Source organism: Diceros bicornis, chromosome 12 (genome assembly GCF_020826845.1).
Source record: "Diceros bicornis minor isolate mBicDic1 chromosome 12, mDicBic1.mat.cur, whole genome shotgun sequence".
NCBI lineage: Eukaryota > Metazoa > Chordata > Mammalia > Perissodactyla > Rhinocerotidae > Diceros > Diceros bicornis.
Genome location: NC_080751.1, coordinates 40,794,909 through 40,814,009, shown reverse-complemented (window position 1 = coordinate 40,814,009; position 19,101 = coordinate 40,794,909). Strand labels below are relative to the sequence as shown.

The 19,101-nt window shown below is 33.5% G+C and overlaps 1 protein-coding gene across 3 annotated transcripts in view; it reads left to right on the top strand.

Moving 5' to 3' along the window:
• PPM1B (protein phosphatase, Mg2+/Mn2+ dependent 1B) overlaps window positions 1-18,024 on the top strand; it is a 74,868-nt gene extending 56,844 nt beyond the window's left edge. For 2 of the 3 annotated variants that reach the window (XM_058551328.1, XM_058551326.1), the window contains exons 4-6: window positions 4,844-4,955; window positions 5,347-5,404; window positions 14,379-15,422. In XM_058551328.1, coding sequence (XP_058407311.1) covers window positions 4,844-4,955; window positions 5,347-5,404; window positions 14,379-14,684 — 476 coding nt within the window. In that variant the 3' untranslated portion in view covers window positions 14,685-15,422. Of the gene's footprint in view, window positions 1-4,843; window positions 4,956-5,346; window positions 5,405-14,378; window positions 15,423-16,249 lie in introns of those variants that run through there. The other variant, XM_058551327.1, reaches the window with a different exon arrangement.
• The last annotated feature ends 1,077 nt before the right edge of the window (window positions 18,025-19,101 follow it).

Below are 19,101 nucleotides of genomic sequence, written 5' to 3'. Positions count from 1 at the left end.
GAGATTATGTTAATAACCTATTCTCATATTTTTCACCTATCAGTTTCAGTTTCCATTGATTATTCTTGCCTAAATCAGTTGCCACTGGGGTCATAGCCAAATGGTGATTTTCTAATTGTCATTCCTTCTATATGTGTTAGTTAGCATTTTACTGTAAAGAAAAGTTTTCTCTTCTACCCATTTGTTTGTTTGATTTATATGAGCATGGACTCAGATCCCTATGGTATTCATATTGTTATAATCTATTGGTTTTATTGTCATTTTGATGCTTATATTGTCCTAGATTTGGTCAGTGAAAACCTCTTCAAGCTTGCTGCAGTGTCTTTTTGACCTGTCTCCATAACTTTTTGAGTAGTGCCTTATTTTCTGGCATAATGAGATATTCCAGGCTCATCTTGCTTTATTTTCCCTGCACTAACCCTAAAATTGGCCACTTTTCCAATAATTGCTCCTTTCCTTTATTTAGGGGAGATTGGGATTTAGGAATTGGGATTTGGGCATTAGATGTGCCATTGGGGTATTTCTGTCCCCATACCCTCTCAAAGGATAGACAGACACGCACACGCATTTATGTCTCTATCCCTCCCTCCTTTCCTTCTATCTGTCTTATCTATGTACCTATCTGTCTGTCTATATGTCCATCCCACCATCCCACCAGTAACTCTAACCCTTGTCCAATGCTCTAGAGTTCATTCTAGTTTCTGCCCTTTTCATATTTGTTACTGCCTTCTACAGTGAGAGACCTGGCTCCTACTGATCAATCAAACAAATCTTCTGTCCCTGCTAGCCCTTGTGTGGATGCCTTCCTCACTCCATACTGGCTTTGAACCCCATTTCAGGTGGCACCCCCACCCGTGCTAAAGCTCTGCTTACTGTTCTCAGGCTTGGATACCCCATGCTAGACCCTGCTGCTGCCACCATTGTCCCCTCCATCCTGAAAGACTTAACTTGCTTGGCCTTATCTAAAGTTTTTTGCTAAAAATCCATTATTATTCACGAATGAGGGAGGGGAGAAGCCAGTCTCTTTATCTTTAATATAGTTGCTGGTATGTTTGGGTTTAAATCTATGATCTTATTTGTTTCCATATCTGCCATCTATACTTTTTCCTTTTTTCTCCTTTCTTGCCTTCTTTTGGATCAATCACTGTTTTCTATTCCAGTTTATCCCTGCATTTGCTTATTAGTTATGCATTCTTTTAAAAATTTATTTAGTTTACCCTGATAAATTGAGAATGCATGTTGAGAGATTATGACAGGATCCCTAACTTAATACTAGGTTTTGATTTTATATGTCCTGTTTTTTAGATATAAAATTAGTTTTTATGAAGTTATATTATGTCAATCTTATTTACTTTTTGCCTTGATGTCATTCTTATAAAGTTCTTTCCTCCATTCAAGCTTACATATTGACCTATATTTTCTGCTAACAGTTTTATGGCTTGATTTTTTTTTAATAGTAAATACATTCGAATGATATAATTAATGATTAAGGTGTGATAGGATGGTTGAATTTGGCCTATTATGAGTCAAAGTTTGAATATAGTAGCGATAGTAATTGGTGAGAGTTTTGAAATACGAAGATTGCAATTTCAAATGTGTAATTACCATAGGACTACATTCTTTTGCATATTTGGGGGTGGGAGCAGATTAATCTTTCTTGGTATACAGCTATCTAGCTACACACTATAAACAAGTGCCTAATGGTTCTGTTTTTGTTTTTGGTCTGCAGTTTCTTCAGTTCTGAATTGTCAATAAGTTCTGCTTTAGGGTAGTGGAAAGATAAGAAACGTGTGGGAACACTTTGAAGACTGTGTCAGAGGCACTCTATTCCTGTTGATGCTATCATAATTATTAAGAGAAGCTGTTTATAGGAGTTGTTAATAATACACATTTTCTGATAAACTATAGTGTATTTGGGTGGGAGATTGCTGCCTAAAGTTTATCGGAAGGCAAGAAGAATTTTCTTATTGTCCTGTTTCCTCATTCATAAAAAAGAAACTGCATAGTTTTCATTTTGGGAAGAACTCTCCAGTTTGGTCAGCTCCTTACTATGATCTCAGCCAACTTGCCTAACCTGTAACGGCTCTCACGGTATTTTTATTTAAAGATAAAATACCAACCATATAGGTTGTTTTAATACATAGATATTAAGTACTAGTATGGTGCCTGACGCGTAAGTCCTCAGCAAGCTGTAGCTTTTATTAACTCTTCTGTCCAGCTAAATTTTAATTTCTTAAACGTGTGGCCAGTTCAGTTCAGTATGGGTAGTTAACATTTAATATTAATTTTCTCTTGTATAGTTTTTAACTTTCCAAAGTGTATGTTATATGGCAGAGATGGCAAATATGTAACATTATGATCTCTGGGGCCTGTGGCAAATACTTGCTTAAAATCATTCAATCAAAAGACTTTAAAATCCTTGACAAAGCAGCCACTACAAATCAATTTGCATTATGTAACTTCTTTTTGTAAGGCAGTGTTCTTCAAGAGCTTCGTATTTCTATTAGGGTTTTAAATCATGTGATCGGACATTAAATTTTGAGGTAAAAGCATTCTGGTGTATTGGGCAGGTCTGTGTATGTGTTTGTAGTAGGAGTGGGCAAGTTGGGGAGGTGTGGTGTTAAATAAACGGGGAATAGTATTTAACCTAAACTGATTAAATAGATATTTAGTGAGTACCTTCTCCATGTGTTCATTTATTCAGCTTTTCTTGAGTACCTATGTCACTGGAGATATAGCAGAAAACAAAGCAAATAAGTTCTTGATCTCATGGAGTTTATATTCTAGAAGAGACCAATAAATTTGTTTTTAATATAGAAGAAAAATAAAACAATAAGCAGAGAGTAAAAAGGAATATTGGTTAGGAAGGTCTTTGTAAGGAAAGACATTTGAGTAGATAGCTCACTGTACAGTATATAGGAGAGAGTGGCTCACTGTGGGAAGAGCATTCCAGGCAAAGGGAGCAGCCAAGGCTGAGGAGGGAATGTGCTTAGAGATTGTGGCTGGATTAGAATGGGCTGGTAGAAAAGTGGAAGACTAAGAGAGGTTGCTAAGAAGCAGATTATGTAGGGTTCTGTAGAACAAAATGAGGACTTTGAACTTTATTCAAATGGTTTTGGGCAGTCATTGGGAGATTTTGAGCACAAAAGGGACTTGTTCTAACTGTTTTCTAAGGATCGGTCTCAGTTGCTGTATGGAGAAGAGATTGTAAAGAGGGAACAAGAGAGGAAGCCAAGAGACCAATCAGGAGGCATGCATTAATGTAGGTGGCAGATGATGGTGGTGGCTTGAACGGCAATGGCCTCAGGGGAGGGGTGCGAAAATGGTTATAAAGCACCAGTCTGCAGTGGTTCTCAGTGGGGAGAGATTTTGTCCCCCATGGGACATGTGGCAATATCTGAAGACCTTTTTGTTGGGGTCATAAATGAGGAGGTGCCACTGGCATCTAGTGAGTAGAGGCCAAGGATGTTGCTTAACATTCTGCAATGCACAAGACAGCCTCCACACAAAAAATTGTCTGGTCCAAAATGTCAGTAGTGCCAAGGTTGAGAAACCCTGTGCTATAGAGATACAAGTGTAAGGTAGAAAAATTATGGTCTTGAGGGCTGGCCCCGTGGCCTAGTGTTAAGTTTGGTGCGCTCTGCTTCGGTGGCCTGGGTTCAGTTCCCAGGTTGCGGCCCAAACCACTCATCAGCGGCCATGCTTTGGCAACGACCCACATACAAAATAGAGGAAGATTGGCACAGACGTTAGCTCAGGGCGAATCTTCCTCAGCAAAAAAATTACTGTCTTGCCTTCATGAAGGTTGCAGTCTGTGATATAGTAAACATCATGTACAATGGGACAATGTTGCAGTGCACCTACTCCAGGCTTGGGTCAGAGAAGAATGTGAGAAAGTGACATACAAAGTTGAAAGCTGAAGAATGAATACAAGTTAACCATACAAAGAGGTTGGTTGGATTGGCATAAAAAGTGTTCCAAACCAAGGGAAAAGTAAATGTGAAGATCTAGAAGGAGGAGAAGGCTTCTTTGAATAGAGTCTTTGGAGATACAGGAGTCAGGAGCAGAGTTGAGTGAGAGTGTTGAAAGTTAAGGTCACAGTGAGGGTCTTGTGAAGCATGGTGTAAATGGTTTGCATTTTGCATCTTGAGGGCTGCTTAGGACACTGCTGTGTTTGGTTGTCTTGAAAGTAAGTTGCCATTGTCTGATTTTTGAGGAGTTTGTGTCTTGATACTGGCCAAATAATCATGCTGTAAAAATCTGTTTTTCATAAATGGTAAATATAAGTGGAATGTGTAAATGTTTTATTTTGTTCTATGCTATAGCAAAGTTCTGTGATTTTTCTTTTAAATAAATTGTGGAATGTAACTATTTAGGATCAAAAAATCTATAAAACTATTTTTAATTTTTCCCCTTCTCCTTAGAATCCTTATCCCTTCATTGCTTTTGTTTTCCTCTAATTATGGTATTAATAATTTTTATATTATTTTTACATAAAATTAGACCAAAAATGTTTTTCTGTACAGCTGTGCTATGTTCATAGGGATCATTTTTAGTGATTATAAACCATTTCACTCAGTGGCTATACCAAAATTTTCTTAACTGTCTCTTTATTGTTGGACATTTAATTTGTTGCAGTTTTTGCTTTTATGAATAATGCTGGAATGAGCATATATATGCAAATAACTTTTTATATTACTTTTTTTGTTCCTTGTGTGATAGTAAGGTACTGTTTGCTTTTTATATTTTAAATTAGGAACTGCCAAATAATGCCTCTTGTTTCACTTCTTTGTGAATACTGAGTTATCACATTAATTTAGGAACTCTTTTTAAAAACCTACAGAAATTATGGAGAAGTCTGGTGAGGAAGGAATGCCTGATCTTGCCCACGTCATGCGCATCTTGTCTGCAGAAAATATCCCAAATTTGCCTCCTGGGGGAGGACTTGCTAGCAAGTAAGTAGAACAAAAAGAACTAATTTTGAGTTCATTTATAATTAGTAATTAAATAATTTCAGTTAAGAAGTAGATCAGTTATCTAAAGATTAAATGGATTGATGGTTCTTATACTAGAGAAGAGCTCTAAAATGTCATCCAAAAGAGATTTAAAAAAAAAAAAATTACTCATCATACTATTTGAGGATGAAGGTCCTTCTTTCCTTGGTACATGAAAACAAATGGATTGTGCAGGATCAAATTCTGAGGGAAATGTGGTACCTATGTTCTTGGCAAGTATTTAGTGTGGCAATTAATTTTTGAGTGTAGTCAAGATGAAGTATTATTTTAAATACTCAGAAGCTTAATAATTGTATGTAATTTAATAAAACTAAAGCATAATTTTTTTTAGGCGCAATGTTATTGAAGCTGTTTATAGTAGGCTGAATCCACATAGAGAAAGTGATGGGGTAAGTTTTCTTTTATTTCTTAAGCATTGTAAATAATTTTATAATATAAATACTAGGTATGAATACGTTCACATAATGAAATCTATAATAAATTATTACTGCTTTTCCTTTTTAAGGAATCAGTTAAAGTTTAAGGAAAATGTGTTGAAATGGAGATAGAGATTAAGTTCTGTTTAATAGATAGGTTTGTTGACTCTTAATGGGCATCAAATACCTTTTTGTTTGGGCTATACTTAATTTCCTCCCTGTATGTCTGCTTTTCCTTCTCCTTCTCCCTTAAATCTCAATTTCGAGGCAAAGAATTTGCTTTTAAATATTTCAGTTTCTCCTCCAGCAGGCTGCTGCCATCACTGCAAGTTAGTGTTAGTGAATGAGTTGTTATTTTAAAGACCTGACCTTTCAGTGCCCCTGTGTGCCCAGTTGAAAACCTAAGGATAATTTGTTTCTAATCTTATTGTTGTGCTGTGGATATATGTGTTGAACTAAGATAACCATTTTTGTTGTACCCTGCTGTGCTTCATCAGAACAAAACTCTTTATCCCGTTACCTTCCTTAGAAATACTGATGAGCTCTCAGCTGCTCCTCTGTAGTTTTTTTGTTTTATTTTAATTCTAGTACCAGGAGACAAAATAGTGTCTTTTTTTTTTTTTAATTGCCCTGAATTTCGAAGTCAGTAATTCAAATAAGTATTTTCTCATAGGGTTTTCAAGTTTTCAGACATCTAAAAATGAATACCTTAATTTTTAACATATATACTTCAAAGATTTAAGGGAGCAAAACTTAGTAATGAAACTTGTTGAGAAGAAATAGACTCATCCTCCAAGTCTCCTGCCCTCTCTTGGCAGGTCTTGAGAGAGACATCAGCCACTGGGAGAAATTTTGTATCATCTCAATTGCATTGTTTTCCAGGAGTCGTTATTGCACAGCAATATCAAATAATTTCTTTTTTTCTTAACAATAAGAGTATCGTGGCAAAAAGGAAAATTTTACAATTAATACATTTTAGTGAGTTAAATAAAGGTGATACTATATGTTGCTAATAATAGAATTTATATCTTGATCTAGAGCAGTGCTTCTGAGTCTTTCTTTTGTGGCAGGTACCACAAAGTATTAAGAATTGTATCCAAAGCTGTGAAAATTAATTTAAAAATAAAGATATGTCATGTGATACATTTAGAGAACCCTAAATGAAACAAATGTGGATAGGATACTGATGAAACTAAAAAGATGATGGTAATGGGGAGGTGGAGTGAAGAGAGTCGTACCTCTTCAGCTAGATTATAGGTTCCACACAACATCCACCACCATGGTTAGAGGAAATAAGCCCTCGAAAGATAGTTATTGATTCATTGTTGCCGTATAAGTACCCCCGTTCCTCATGTGTTTGAAAATGCAACCCCTGTGTGTAATCTTAAAAAATTATTTCATTATATCTTCCTGAATTCCTTGGTCCCTGAAGAAAGTTGGCTTCTTTTACTTCAAACAAGCTCTAAAACATGTTTTATAACCATAAATTTCTGTTGAACATATATCAAGGATGACTTTTAAACATTTTTAAAAATAGGAAATACTTATACATAGTAGCCATATAAACAGTGAATAAATAGGCAGCAGAACCAGGACACTGAAGGGAAATCCTCAGGATATAAAACTTGCTTTAAATATGGTTTATTATATGACTATATAAATTAAGGAGATGTATACTTAATTACATTTATATATAGCTTTCTATTATCAGCAGCAGATTAAATATTGGCAATCTGCCATGTAGTGAATTGATGTCAGGAGGAGACTATGAACACAAGGCATGGTCCCATGCGCTTAACGCAGCTCACAATATAGATATAAACACAAGTTAAATAATAAAAATGTTTCACATCGTTTAGTAAAGAATAAAAAGAAATGACAAAATATAGAATGTGATTAATTGCCATGTGAATTGTATAATGATTGCTGGGAAAGTCAGATTTTCAGAGAAAAGATGAGATTTGAAGAATGATTAGAATGGCAAAAATGAAATGAGGATGATAGTTCAAGAGGATGGGAGAGGCAAGAACAGAGTCTAAGCTGTCTTTGAAAGAAAAGACATCATTTTGACTAGAGCAGAGAACTGCTGTGGTGAAAAATAAGAATTTAGGATGCCAGAAGTAAAATTTGAAGAGACTGGAGAAGCCTTTTGAACTTTTTATTTTAGAGTGAGGAACCACTGTGTGTTTGGAGCATAAGAATGATAGGCGCAAAGGAATATGTGTGGTATTTTAGTCTGTTAGAAACATCCTGCAGTATTAGATTGAAGAGATACTGGAAGTCAAGTAGTTGTGAAATAATTGCAGAGATAGATGACCAAGTGTATATACTCAGTAGATAGATAGATGGATTAGAGAAGCTTCTTTTTTACTATAAAAACTAACTTTTGGGGCCAGTCCGGTTGCGCAAGCGGTTAAGTGCACACCCTCCATTGCTGCGGCCCGGGGTTCGCTTGTTCGGATCCCGGGTGTGCACCGACGCACTGCTTGGCGAGCCATGCTGTGGCGGTGTCCCATATAAAGTGGAGGAAGATGGGCATGGATGTTAGCCCAGGGCCAGTTTTCCTCAACAAAAAAGAGGAGGATTGACAGATGTTAGCTCAGGGCAGATCTTCCTCTCACACACACACACGAAAAACTAACTTTTGCAGCCTAGAATCCTATTTTGGAAAACATTACTTTACCTTTCAGAATAATCACGACCTTAGAAAAATGTTGAACCATCATCACAAGTAGCAGAAATGTCCTAAAAAATACAAAAGAAGCAGAGAAAATGAAGAAATTGTAGACGTTTAATTAAATTCTTAGCTCTTAACTTGACCTACTATAGCAGCAAGTTAGGCACAGCCATGCTCCATAAATGCTTCTCGACTTAGATCTGTGCCACGTGGAAGATGTTGCCAGGAAGTACAGTGGCAGAAGCTGATACTTAACTTGCAGAATGGGAAAGACGAAAGTGTGGTAGAAATACAGAAGAGGAGATGGTTGGAGGTATTATAAAAATTAATTATTTTTAATAATAAAAATCATTATTCAGATATTTTTTAAAAATGGAGTGCTACCGCTCATCAAGCTGTGCTGTGGTGGCGTCCCATATACAAAATAGAGGAAGATTGGCACGGTTGTTAGCTCAGGGACAATCTTCCTCAAGCAAAAAGAGGAAAGATTGGCAACATGTTAGCTCAGGGCCAATCTTCTTCACCAAAAAAAAAACAGAGAGTCCTCGTCAGTCAATCAGAGATTTATTTAGATTCCTAAAACATCTACTCTATATCAGAGACAGAATTGTTCTGCTGTAAATTCCTATAAGTAGTACCATTAGAAATAGGGATTTATTCATTTTTCTTAAAAAAAATCTTTTGGTTAGTAAATGTATTTCAAAAAGCTGAGTTGAATATAAGTTAGAAATTAAATGATTTAAAATATATTTAGAAAGTTCACCTTTAGGGAAATCTTAAATTGTTTACTAAATCTGTTTTTTAGACTATGTTCAGTCTTCTTAATGGAAGCAATATTCATATTTTCCCAACTTTTGAAATCAAAATCTGTGGAAAAGAATCTAGCAGAAATTCTTGGTCAAGGGGTTCGTGAATGCCCAAAACGTTTTTGCAAATATATTTATGTGTGTACATAGACTTTCTTTAATGATAAGTATGTATGTGATGTTCATCAGTTCCTCAAAGGAGTCTGTGACCCCAAAAGAATAATTGCCTAGAGGACCAGAAAAAGTAAAAATACATTTTGCTCTAAGTTGTTCTTATATCAGGCAGGGCTCTGAGATCACCTCCCTTTCCTTCTTCTAAAATGCTAGTTTGTGTTTTATAACTAGAATATAAATTCTGTGAGATCTGGGACTTCATCTGATTTATTTATGGCTATAGTCCCAGCACCTACAGTAGTGCCTGGCATATGGTGAGAGCTGAAAAAACACTTGCTAAATAAGAAATATTGCTATTTGTTCATTTCTAATAGTTTGCTAAGACTATCCTTAAGTCATATATTTAAAGAAATAATTTGAGGTTGCTGATTGGTATGAAAGTATATTTTTAGAGTTTCATATTTTCCATGCAAAAATGTTAAGTTCTTCCCTTAAAGAAGACTTACAACGCTTTTGAATTAGTATACCACTGATCAGGTACCTATATAAGTTGATGGTTTTCCAAGGATAAAGGGGAAACTTATATTTACCCACCTCCACTTGTGCCAAGCCATATATATATATAAAATCATAGGTAATCTCCTCCACACTCTTCTTCTACAGACAAGAGTCAGTGAGATGAAGTAGCTTGCTTAGGTCGAAAAGCTAAATATATTGTGCTGCCTAAATTTGAATGAGTCAGAGTGACTTCAAAAACTATTCTCTTTACACCTTTCCACGCTGCCTAAGATATTTAGAGATAACATATGTGTCTGTACCCTCACATCTGTTTACCATCCAAGAAAAATCATTTCCCATTTTTTGTGAATCTCAGGTTTGTCTTAAGATGGATTGTTTGTCTAAAGTTGTTGAAACTAAGCAGTAAGCCCAGTTTCTTATCAGTTATTTTTCATTTAAATACACATTTTATTTATCCTAATCCAAACACTTTTTAAGGTGGTTGCATTTTTGAGAAGGAGAGGAAAAACAGGACAAAAACCCAAAAGAATCTCCATATTCTGTTTTCACATTAAATTTTATATACAATCTCCTCTATTATTTTATTTCAGTAGATTAATTGCAATAAACATAGCTGCCTTTACATTTTTATATAAGTTTTAGGACTATATGAATACTAGTTTTTTATAAATTGTTTCTTGTTTACTTTTTCACTTGTCAAAGCATTTTTATGGAGAAGACCTACACTGTTTGAAAATGCAGTAACTTGAGTCACTGTTTTTTAAGGTACAATTTGACATACCACTTCTTTTAGCTATGTGGTCTTGATCATTTAAATGACTGAAATTATTTCAAATTCATTAAATTTTACATGATCCTTTCAAATAACATCTAATTTATTAGATTCTCCATTAGTTATTGTTAATTGTATCTCATGAAGTCAAATTTGAGAATTTTTAATTCTAGAAATTATTTTTAGCTGACAGGCAGGGCATAGGACTCCACAAAAAAACACAGTAAATATTTATACTAGCATTCTTTTCTTTTTCTCCACTGTTTTAACAAGCTAGTCATTTGAAGAATTTTGCTTATGACAACTGCCTTTTAAAAAAATTGCTGCAAATAAATGCTAGCTAGTTCAATTTTACTTTTTAAATGTGCTTATATTTTTTCCCCCTTCTGTTGGCTGTCTGCTTGATTTATCTGTATTCCTATGTCATATTTGGTATAAGGCAGTATTTTCATGATGAGAGATTTGATTCTTAAGCTGTGTTAGTCTAGATGACAGTCAGCCTTAAAAACAAAAACTGAGGGATAAGTCCTAAATTCTCATCTCTGTAATTGTCTTAAATTTATTTGCAGAATAATTTTAATCATCCCAATAATATGATTTTTTTGTCCTATAATTTCATTAATCTTTCTGTATCAAGGAAATACATTATAGATTTCAATATGAAATAATTTGTGATCAGGTTTTATAACAGTTTTAACCAATATTTCTTTAGTAAGTGTCTGTTTATATGGGGCACTTATCTATGCAAAAACTGTTATTTACCATAATGTATTCAAAAGAACATTCAAAGGGACATGGTTATTAATTACACCTGTACACAAATCTGAGCGCTGTCACTTTTACTAGCATTATCACCTTGACAAATAACTGAAATCTCTCTGAGCCTTAGTTTCTTCACTTATAAAAATTAAGGTTGCAATACCTATTACATAGGGTACCTGATAGGATTAAATGAGATTATGTATTAAAATTCTCAGCACAAACATTAATTTTCCTTCCCTAGGTGGTAGGCAGATTCAGAAAGGAATAGGAAATTATGTTTACCTCAAAGAGTTTACAGTGTAATTGAAGAGACTTGTGAACAGTTGCAAGGTAGAATTAATTGCTATAATAGATGTATAAACATGATGTACTATATGTATGAGTTTAGGTAAAGAAAGTGCAGCTAAACAATAGGTTCTTTTTCTGATATTAGTGAAAATTCATGAGAAAGTTGTGTAACAGTATTGTAAAGAATCAAATGAAGTGGCTCTGGAAGAGGTTTCGCCCATCCATTGTCTGTCCAGCACAATGGGAAAATGTAATTTGATATAAGATAAAATGACTTTTAAATGTGGTCATTAGTTTAAGTTCTTTTCAGTTCAATGTCTCTATGATGCCAGCCATTGTAAATCCTTACTTGATTTACAGGTTTGGTTTTGGTATGTTTTTTAAAAAGCAGCTAACTACTTCTCCCCACCTGCCACTACTACAGCAGTTCCCAGAAACATAGATGATTACTGTAACAATTAAGGTGTCAGATGGAGAGTGAGAGGTGCTTTATCTGTTGGACCCACCAAAATTGACTCAAATACAACCAATGTAACAACCTTCAATCCAACTTATCAACAAGTTCAAGTTAAGTCGAGTTATGTTGGTTAGTCCATATCAGTGGTTCCCAAACTTGGCTGTATTTCAGAATCACCTGTCAGGCTTTCAAAAAATAATCTTGACCCACTGAATCTGTCTATCTTGGGATGGAACTTTGGCATCTATATAATTTTAAAGGCTCCATGGGTGATTCTGATGTGAAATCAGGGTTGATAATCACTTCTCTCTCTGTGTAAGTCACCTGCCCACTTGAAACAGATTTTGTTTCAATGTCCTAGAAGTTTGGTTTTTTGTTTTGTTTTTTTTAATAAAAAGGGAGTTGTTGGGTTTGGGTTTTTTGGGGAGGAGTAGAGTCTTATGCCCTCCATTAAAAGCTCTTTGTGATACACTATCAAGTAGAAATTTCCTTTTGGAAGACTTGATTACAAAGACTGATAAGGTTTGTGATGAGCGAGCACTTACCTTATTGTTCCCTCTTAACCTTTCCTGAATTGATTCAAATGAGAATCCTTATTTAGGGAAACATGTTTATTTAGTACAGAAGGAAAGGAAAGGAGGAAAAAAACTAAGAAAAATCTTAACATAGAGCACATTTTATCATGTTCTCTGCACACAATAAATTTTGTGAATTAAAAAAAAAAGTTATTTGACAATTAATATGCTTATTTGTAGAAAATTGGAGAATTCAAAGAAAATAAAGCATCTGTAACTTCACTACACATTATCACTATTAATATATTGCTGTATTTCCTTTCCTTCCAGGCATTTTACATATAATATCCTAAAATGAACAGGTACACAGACATGTAACACATACACATAAAATATATGCTATACACAGTATTATCTCTTTTTGCCATGAAGGCACTTTTCTTTTTTAAAGCATTCAGGTGTTCTCATTTTTCTAATAAATATTGCTGTTTATTTCGTAATTATATTAGTGTTATCTTTGTTGCAGAATTGTAGAGTAACAGTCTCCAAAGATGGTTAAGAGTTTGTGTCACATCATCTATGTTAGTAACTTTTTTTGTATTTTCTTTTCCCAACACTTTATGATGAAAACTTCAAAACATATAGAAAAGTTGAAATGATCATAGTAAACACCTCTATACCTTCTACTTAGATTCAACAATTGTTAACATTTTACCATATTTGCTTTATCTCTCTTTATATGTCTATATGTATATACACTTTTTTTTTCTTTTTCTTGACTGAACCTTTGACAGCGAATTGCAGACATCATATTTTACCTCTAAATCTTTTGGCATGCGGCTCTTAAGAATGAGGACATTTTTCTACATAACCATAATACTGTTATCATACTTAAGAAAATTAATAATAAATTTAATAATATTATCTAATATGGAGTCCAAATTTTCCCAGTTGTCCCTAGAATAACTATTATAATTGTTATTTTGAACTGTGATCTACTCAGGTTACCCATCAGGCAAATTAAGCAAATCTTTAATCAAGCCTCTGCTTTTTTTTCCCCCCTTGACACTGAATATGAAGAGTCTGAGCCAGCTTTTTATGGCATATCCTACAATCTGGATCCTATGATTATTTCCTCGTGGTGTCCTTTAACTTGCTTCTCTATTCCCTGTTTTCCTGTAAATTGGGAATTAGCTTCTTAGATTTATATTAAACATTTTTGGCAAGAACACAGGACACGGCTCACTCCTCCCTAAGGCATCACATCAGGAGGCACATAATGTGAGGTTGTCTTGCTTTTAGTCTGTCAACGTAACTGTGGTCAGCTTGAATGTTAGACCTTGTTCTGCTAACAGTGTTAAGTAGCTACTATTATAGAAACTTGTAGGTTTTTCAAAATTTAATAAAATATAAAAGGATTGAGTAGTTTACTATTCATATCTTATTATAATGTTTAAAATAATTTGTTTTTATCTAGAGATATTTTAATTAAAATAAAGACAAAAAGTAAATGAAATTTTTATCCATGAAAGCTTTAAAATTTCCCCCAAAATCCGGTTTAAATTTATATAGTTTTATATTTTGTATCTCCTCTCCTACCTATCATTCAGGAGAAATGATGAAGAAACTAATGATGTGATGGCCTGCTTTTCTGTTCTTTCCTATTGCTTTAAAAACTAATTTTCTTTTGTACTAAATCATTATAACCAATTATTGTTTTTATAAGTTAGCTTTAGGAAATGCTTGTGTTGCTGTTGAATTCTAATAGCAGAGTAAATTTCAGATTAAACTTCAAGTGACAATGTGAAATAAGACGTAAACTAGTTAATGGTAATTTGCTAAAAATAACGAGATATTTCAATTGGAAGTTTTTATTAATTGACACAAGTAAGACTTGATACTTATTAATGAAATGTTCTCATGCTTAGACTATATTCCTCATGGTAGAGAAATGAGTGTTTTGCTGTGATATGTTTTGAAATACGTGTGATATCCTAGTTTGTCTACTGACACTGGGGTCTTGAATCTTAAAAAAAGGCCTCCGATGAAGCAGAGGAAAGTGGATCACAGGGGAAATTGGTGGAAGCTCTCAGGCAAATGAGAATTAATCATAGGGGAAACTACCGACAACTTCTGGAGGAGATGCTGACTAGTTACAGGCTAGCTAAAGTAGAGGGAGAAGAAAGCCCTGCTGAACCAGCTGCCACAGCTACTTCTTCGAACAGTGATGCTGGAAACCCAGTGACAATGCAGGAAAGCCATACTGAATCAAAAAGTGATCTTGCTGAATTAGACAGCTCTAATGAAGATGCAGGGACAAAGATGAGTGGTGAAAAGATATGACTTGACTTTGTGGTGATATTTTTGTGATCTTTGATTTGATGGTTTTTACTTAGGAAGTATAATGTATGCATTTATATAACCGTTTTGTTATTTGAATCTTGGTAAACTAGTTTTACTATATTCATATAGCCTTGTTTTTTAAGAAGGCCTTTGCATACACCTTTATCAGATAGCTTAAAATTGATTATTTATAGTACTTTGAATTTAATAAAATTATGTCATTTCATATTGTATGCCAGAAATGAGGCTACTAGTTATTAAAGTAAGTAAATTCATACTAGATAGGATTAGAGATTACTGATTAGTGAAATTATATTATATTGTGGAAAAACTTGTTAATGTAGAATTATACTGCTTCACATTATTTTACATATTAGCACACTCATAGTTAGTTTTGTAATAAATTTGTGTCTTCTTTAGTTCTTCAAAGAATGGCAGATGCTGGCCTGTATTTTTTTCAAGGATGATAATTTGTGTGTTCTTTGACTTGTTTATATTTTACATCTCTGTAGCTTTATTTTTAGAAAGTTCTGAGATATTGGATGTGTGGTTATTTTTCCTTTCTCTGTATTCTTTATGAAACATAATTTTTGAAAAACCTATGTACTATTCATACAGCTTTGGTTTGTATCTTCTGTATAGCCTAACTACATACATCAAAATGTATGTCAACCAAGTGTTTAGAATGAAATTATAAGTGTTTAAGTCCAAATAAAGCATGTGATGTGGAATAATCTATGCATGTTGTACTTATTTTTAAGTTAATTTTTTTTAAACTATCAGGTTTGGTATTTTGGAAACATACCCATTAGAAATTCATTTGTATTTATATAAAATTTAGAAAACTTTTGGGTTGGCTTTTTTTATTAACTAGAAGGAAAAATTTTTGAGAAGTCTTGCTTACTCAGAGTAAGTCTATTTCTTCTCCCCTTTTTGTGATACAAAATATTGGACACAGGTAGACATGTCTGAATTGCCATGATAAGCATATTAAAGATTGCAAGACTGTCAACTTTACCATAAGTATTCATCAGATATTAATAAATGCAAGAATTATAGGATGTTTTAAATAGTGGCAGATGTGAGTTTTGTTTTTGTTAAAATGGAGTTTTTAAATGCAGATGACTATTAGTCAAATGGGAAAATATTTTTTAAAACAATTATTTTGTGAATATAGAACATTAACTTTTCTTCTTCATGTTTACATTTATCATATATATAAAGTTACTTAAGGTACTGTAAGTTCAAACTTTGGAATCTTCGGATGTAGCTGATGTTTTGATCTATTTTTCCAATGCCAGAATATTTTTAAGTGGTTTGAGAAAGAGGAAGGCATTTGGTGGAGAGGGGAGAAAAAAACCCAACCAGTTATCTATCTATATTATAGATAGATCCATGTGTGTACACACAATATACAATACACACACTTCTCTATAAAAGTACCTTTTCAGACAAAGAAAGGAAGGTAATTTGTTCATTTAATTTTGTTTTCTTTTGAAATTCAATCCAACCCGGAAGTGGTGTAGGTAAATAATAATTATATTCTTCCTTTTCTCTTCCTGTAGGGTGCTGGAGATCTAGAAGACCCATGGTAGCCTTATAAACCTTCTAAAATGCTTTTGATTCTGAAAATTGGGGGAAAAAACTTTTAATCACAATTTTCTTCAATACAAGGGAAAAATATTCTTGTGGATTCCCAACGTTTTGTGATATGAGCAGAAAATCATTAGCATTTCCCATCATTTGTTCATATTTGTGTTTTCTGATAATTGCCACTTGTAGCATTGCCTGTACTACAGTATTTTTCGCCAACCTCAGGCATACTGGTTACATCTGTATTGAACTTTTGGCCCTAGAAACCGATGGAGTTATTTCACCACAAATAACAAATGTGCCTGAGGTGCCCGGGAATATAGTTAGCTGTACTCTGAAGATACATTATGGGTTTTTTGTTTTGTTTTGTTTTGTTTTTTGAACAAGACACACAACATATAAGCATGTAAGAGTAAAGAATTGTATGAGATGTTCCTTTTTTCAGTTCACCAAGTTGGAAGCCTTTTGCAGCTCTATGGCTTGAAATTTCATTTGAGCAATTTACTATAGGATATATATTTATTATTAATTGTTATTTAATTTTTTTCCCATTTTACCTGTATTACCAAACCGGGTTCTCCAATAATGTCCAAATTGTAATGTTGCCTGCTTCAAGATAAAGTGTATTTGGCAATTATATTATAAACCCTTACAGATTTTATGCATGTATCTACTACATCCGTCAACTCACACTAGAAAATCTTTTGAAACCAAATGGATTAATTTATGGCTATTTATAATTTGCTTTGACATCTCACTGCTGCAAATTTTTTTAAATGATGAGACTTGCCTTTATAATGTAAATTGTGATTTTTCTTTTACATGTGGGTTTCTATAGTTTTAATTTTTCAGCTTTTAAGATACAACAAGTTTTGTGTAATTTGGTAAAATTTTTAATTGTTTATGTTATTTTAAAAAGCTCAGAATATCACATTGAAATGACTATAAATATGTTAAAAATTATCTATTTTAGATCTAAGAAAATATTACAGAGATATTTTCATGGGTTCAGTAACCTTTCATTTTATAACATTGGGCACGGTACAGAGTGGCTGTCACATAAGGTACTTGAAGATTATTAGTTTAATTCTATTTTTACAACAACCTTGAGTTCTTGAGTTCTTTTGAGTTTTGCATGTATCCGATTAATGCTGAACATGAAGAGTAAAATATTTATCTAAAGGAAGCTATGGGGTAGGAGAAGGCAATGAATGTATCCATTTGTACATGGTTTACATGTTGTGGATGCTTTGTAAACATTTTCCTATGCGTTTAAATTGTGTTTCAGCAGGATGTAATTGCCCTTGTGTGTAGTTAAAATGAGTCATCATCTGGTCCTGTGTGAAATGGAATTCATGGTATTTTCTGTAACATTTTCCTGAAGCTGTTTCTGGAGAACCACACATTTGGATACAGACAACTTTCCTGATCATTTGATTTATTGTGCACCTGATTTTCGGTCTAAAAGGAATTATTGCCACAATATATTTTATTTATTCTTTAGATTTTAGCCTTGTAAGTTAAAGTGCTTTACATGATGATGTTAAAAGCTATTTGTCCCTTTACTGGGTTTGAGGGTTGTTAAAAGATAGGGAATGAAGAATGCAAAATGGTTTATTGTTCAAACTGTCCACTCTGATCCAACCCTGTACTGACAGTACCTTTCCAGTATGATGTTGTGATGTTTCATACAATGCAGTGAACATAACCAACTTGTTACCTAAATAAAGAATTGATAAAAACAGTGTGACATATTACTATTTGGTATGATTTTTACAAATAAAAGTCCAGTTTTGAATGTTATTTTAAACATTTTATTTAGTTAGAATATTTATTTATCATACAGAACCATGCAGGTGAATTATAATTCCAAGGAGGAATTAGCCAAACTGTACAAGACAATACTAATTAACCCCTTCTACACTCCAAAAACATTTTTTATACTACTTTAAAAAGTCTTTTTCAAGAGGTTTAGCCATCTTTGAAATACAAATAATGTGTGAGTTAGCAAAAGAAAAACCTATATTCAAAGTTTACTAATCTGAATTCCCTAGTCCAGCTGTTCTCAAATAATTTGGTATTGGGATCCATTTATATTCTTAAAAATTGAAGATCCCAAAGAACTTTTGCTTTCGTGGATTATATCTATTGATATTTATTGTATTAGAAATTAAAACCAAGATATTTTACATACTAATTCATTAAAAGAATAAAACCATTACCTGTTAACATAAATAGCATTGTTTATGAAAAATAATTATTTTCCAAATCTAAAAAATTTTATGTGACAAGTAGCACTGGTTTTCATTTTTGTAAATCCTTTAACGTTGGGCTGGATTCTTGTATCTGCTTCTGCATTTGATCTTGTTGCAGTGTGGCACTTGGACGTGTACGAAGAAATCTGGCCTCACACAGATATGTATTTGGAAAAGAATATTTTAAAAGCTTCAGATAATTGTGGATATAGCTCTTTGATACATTATCAGAACTTCAGAACTAGTAGTTTCTTGAAGGTTATTTAGTGTGGAATCTGAAACTTTTATCAATCAGCTTTGCATTCTGTTACATTACAATCCATTTGATCTACCTTGCAGTTTGAATGGATCTAGTTTTGCATGATTTTGTAACATCATGCATTGGTCATTTGGAAAATACTGGCTCACTGAATTATATAATTCTTTAGAATATAGTTATGTTATTATGCAATGTTTAAAAATTTCTTTGATATAGCTGATCTCATCAGAGAAGTCTTAAGTATTGGGCAGCTGTCAAGCTGACGGTGATGGATACACATTTTTCAAAATTGTAATTTTCACTTGAAAGG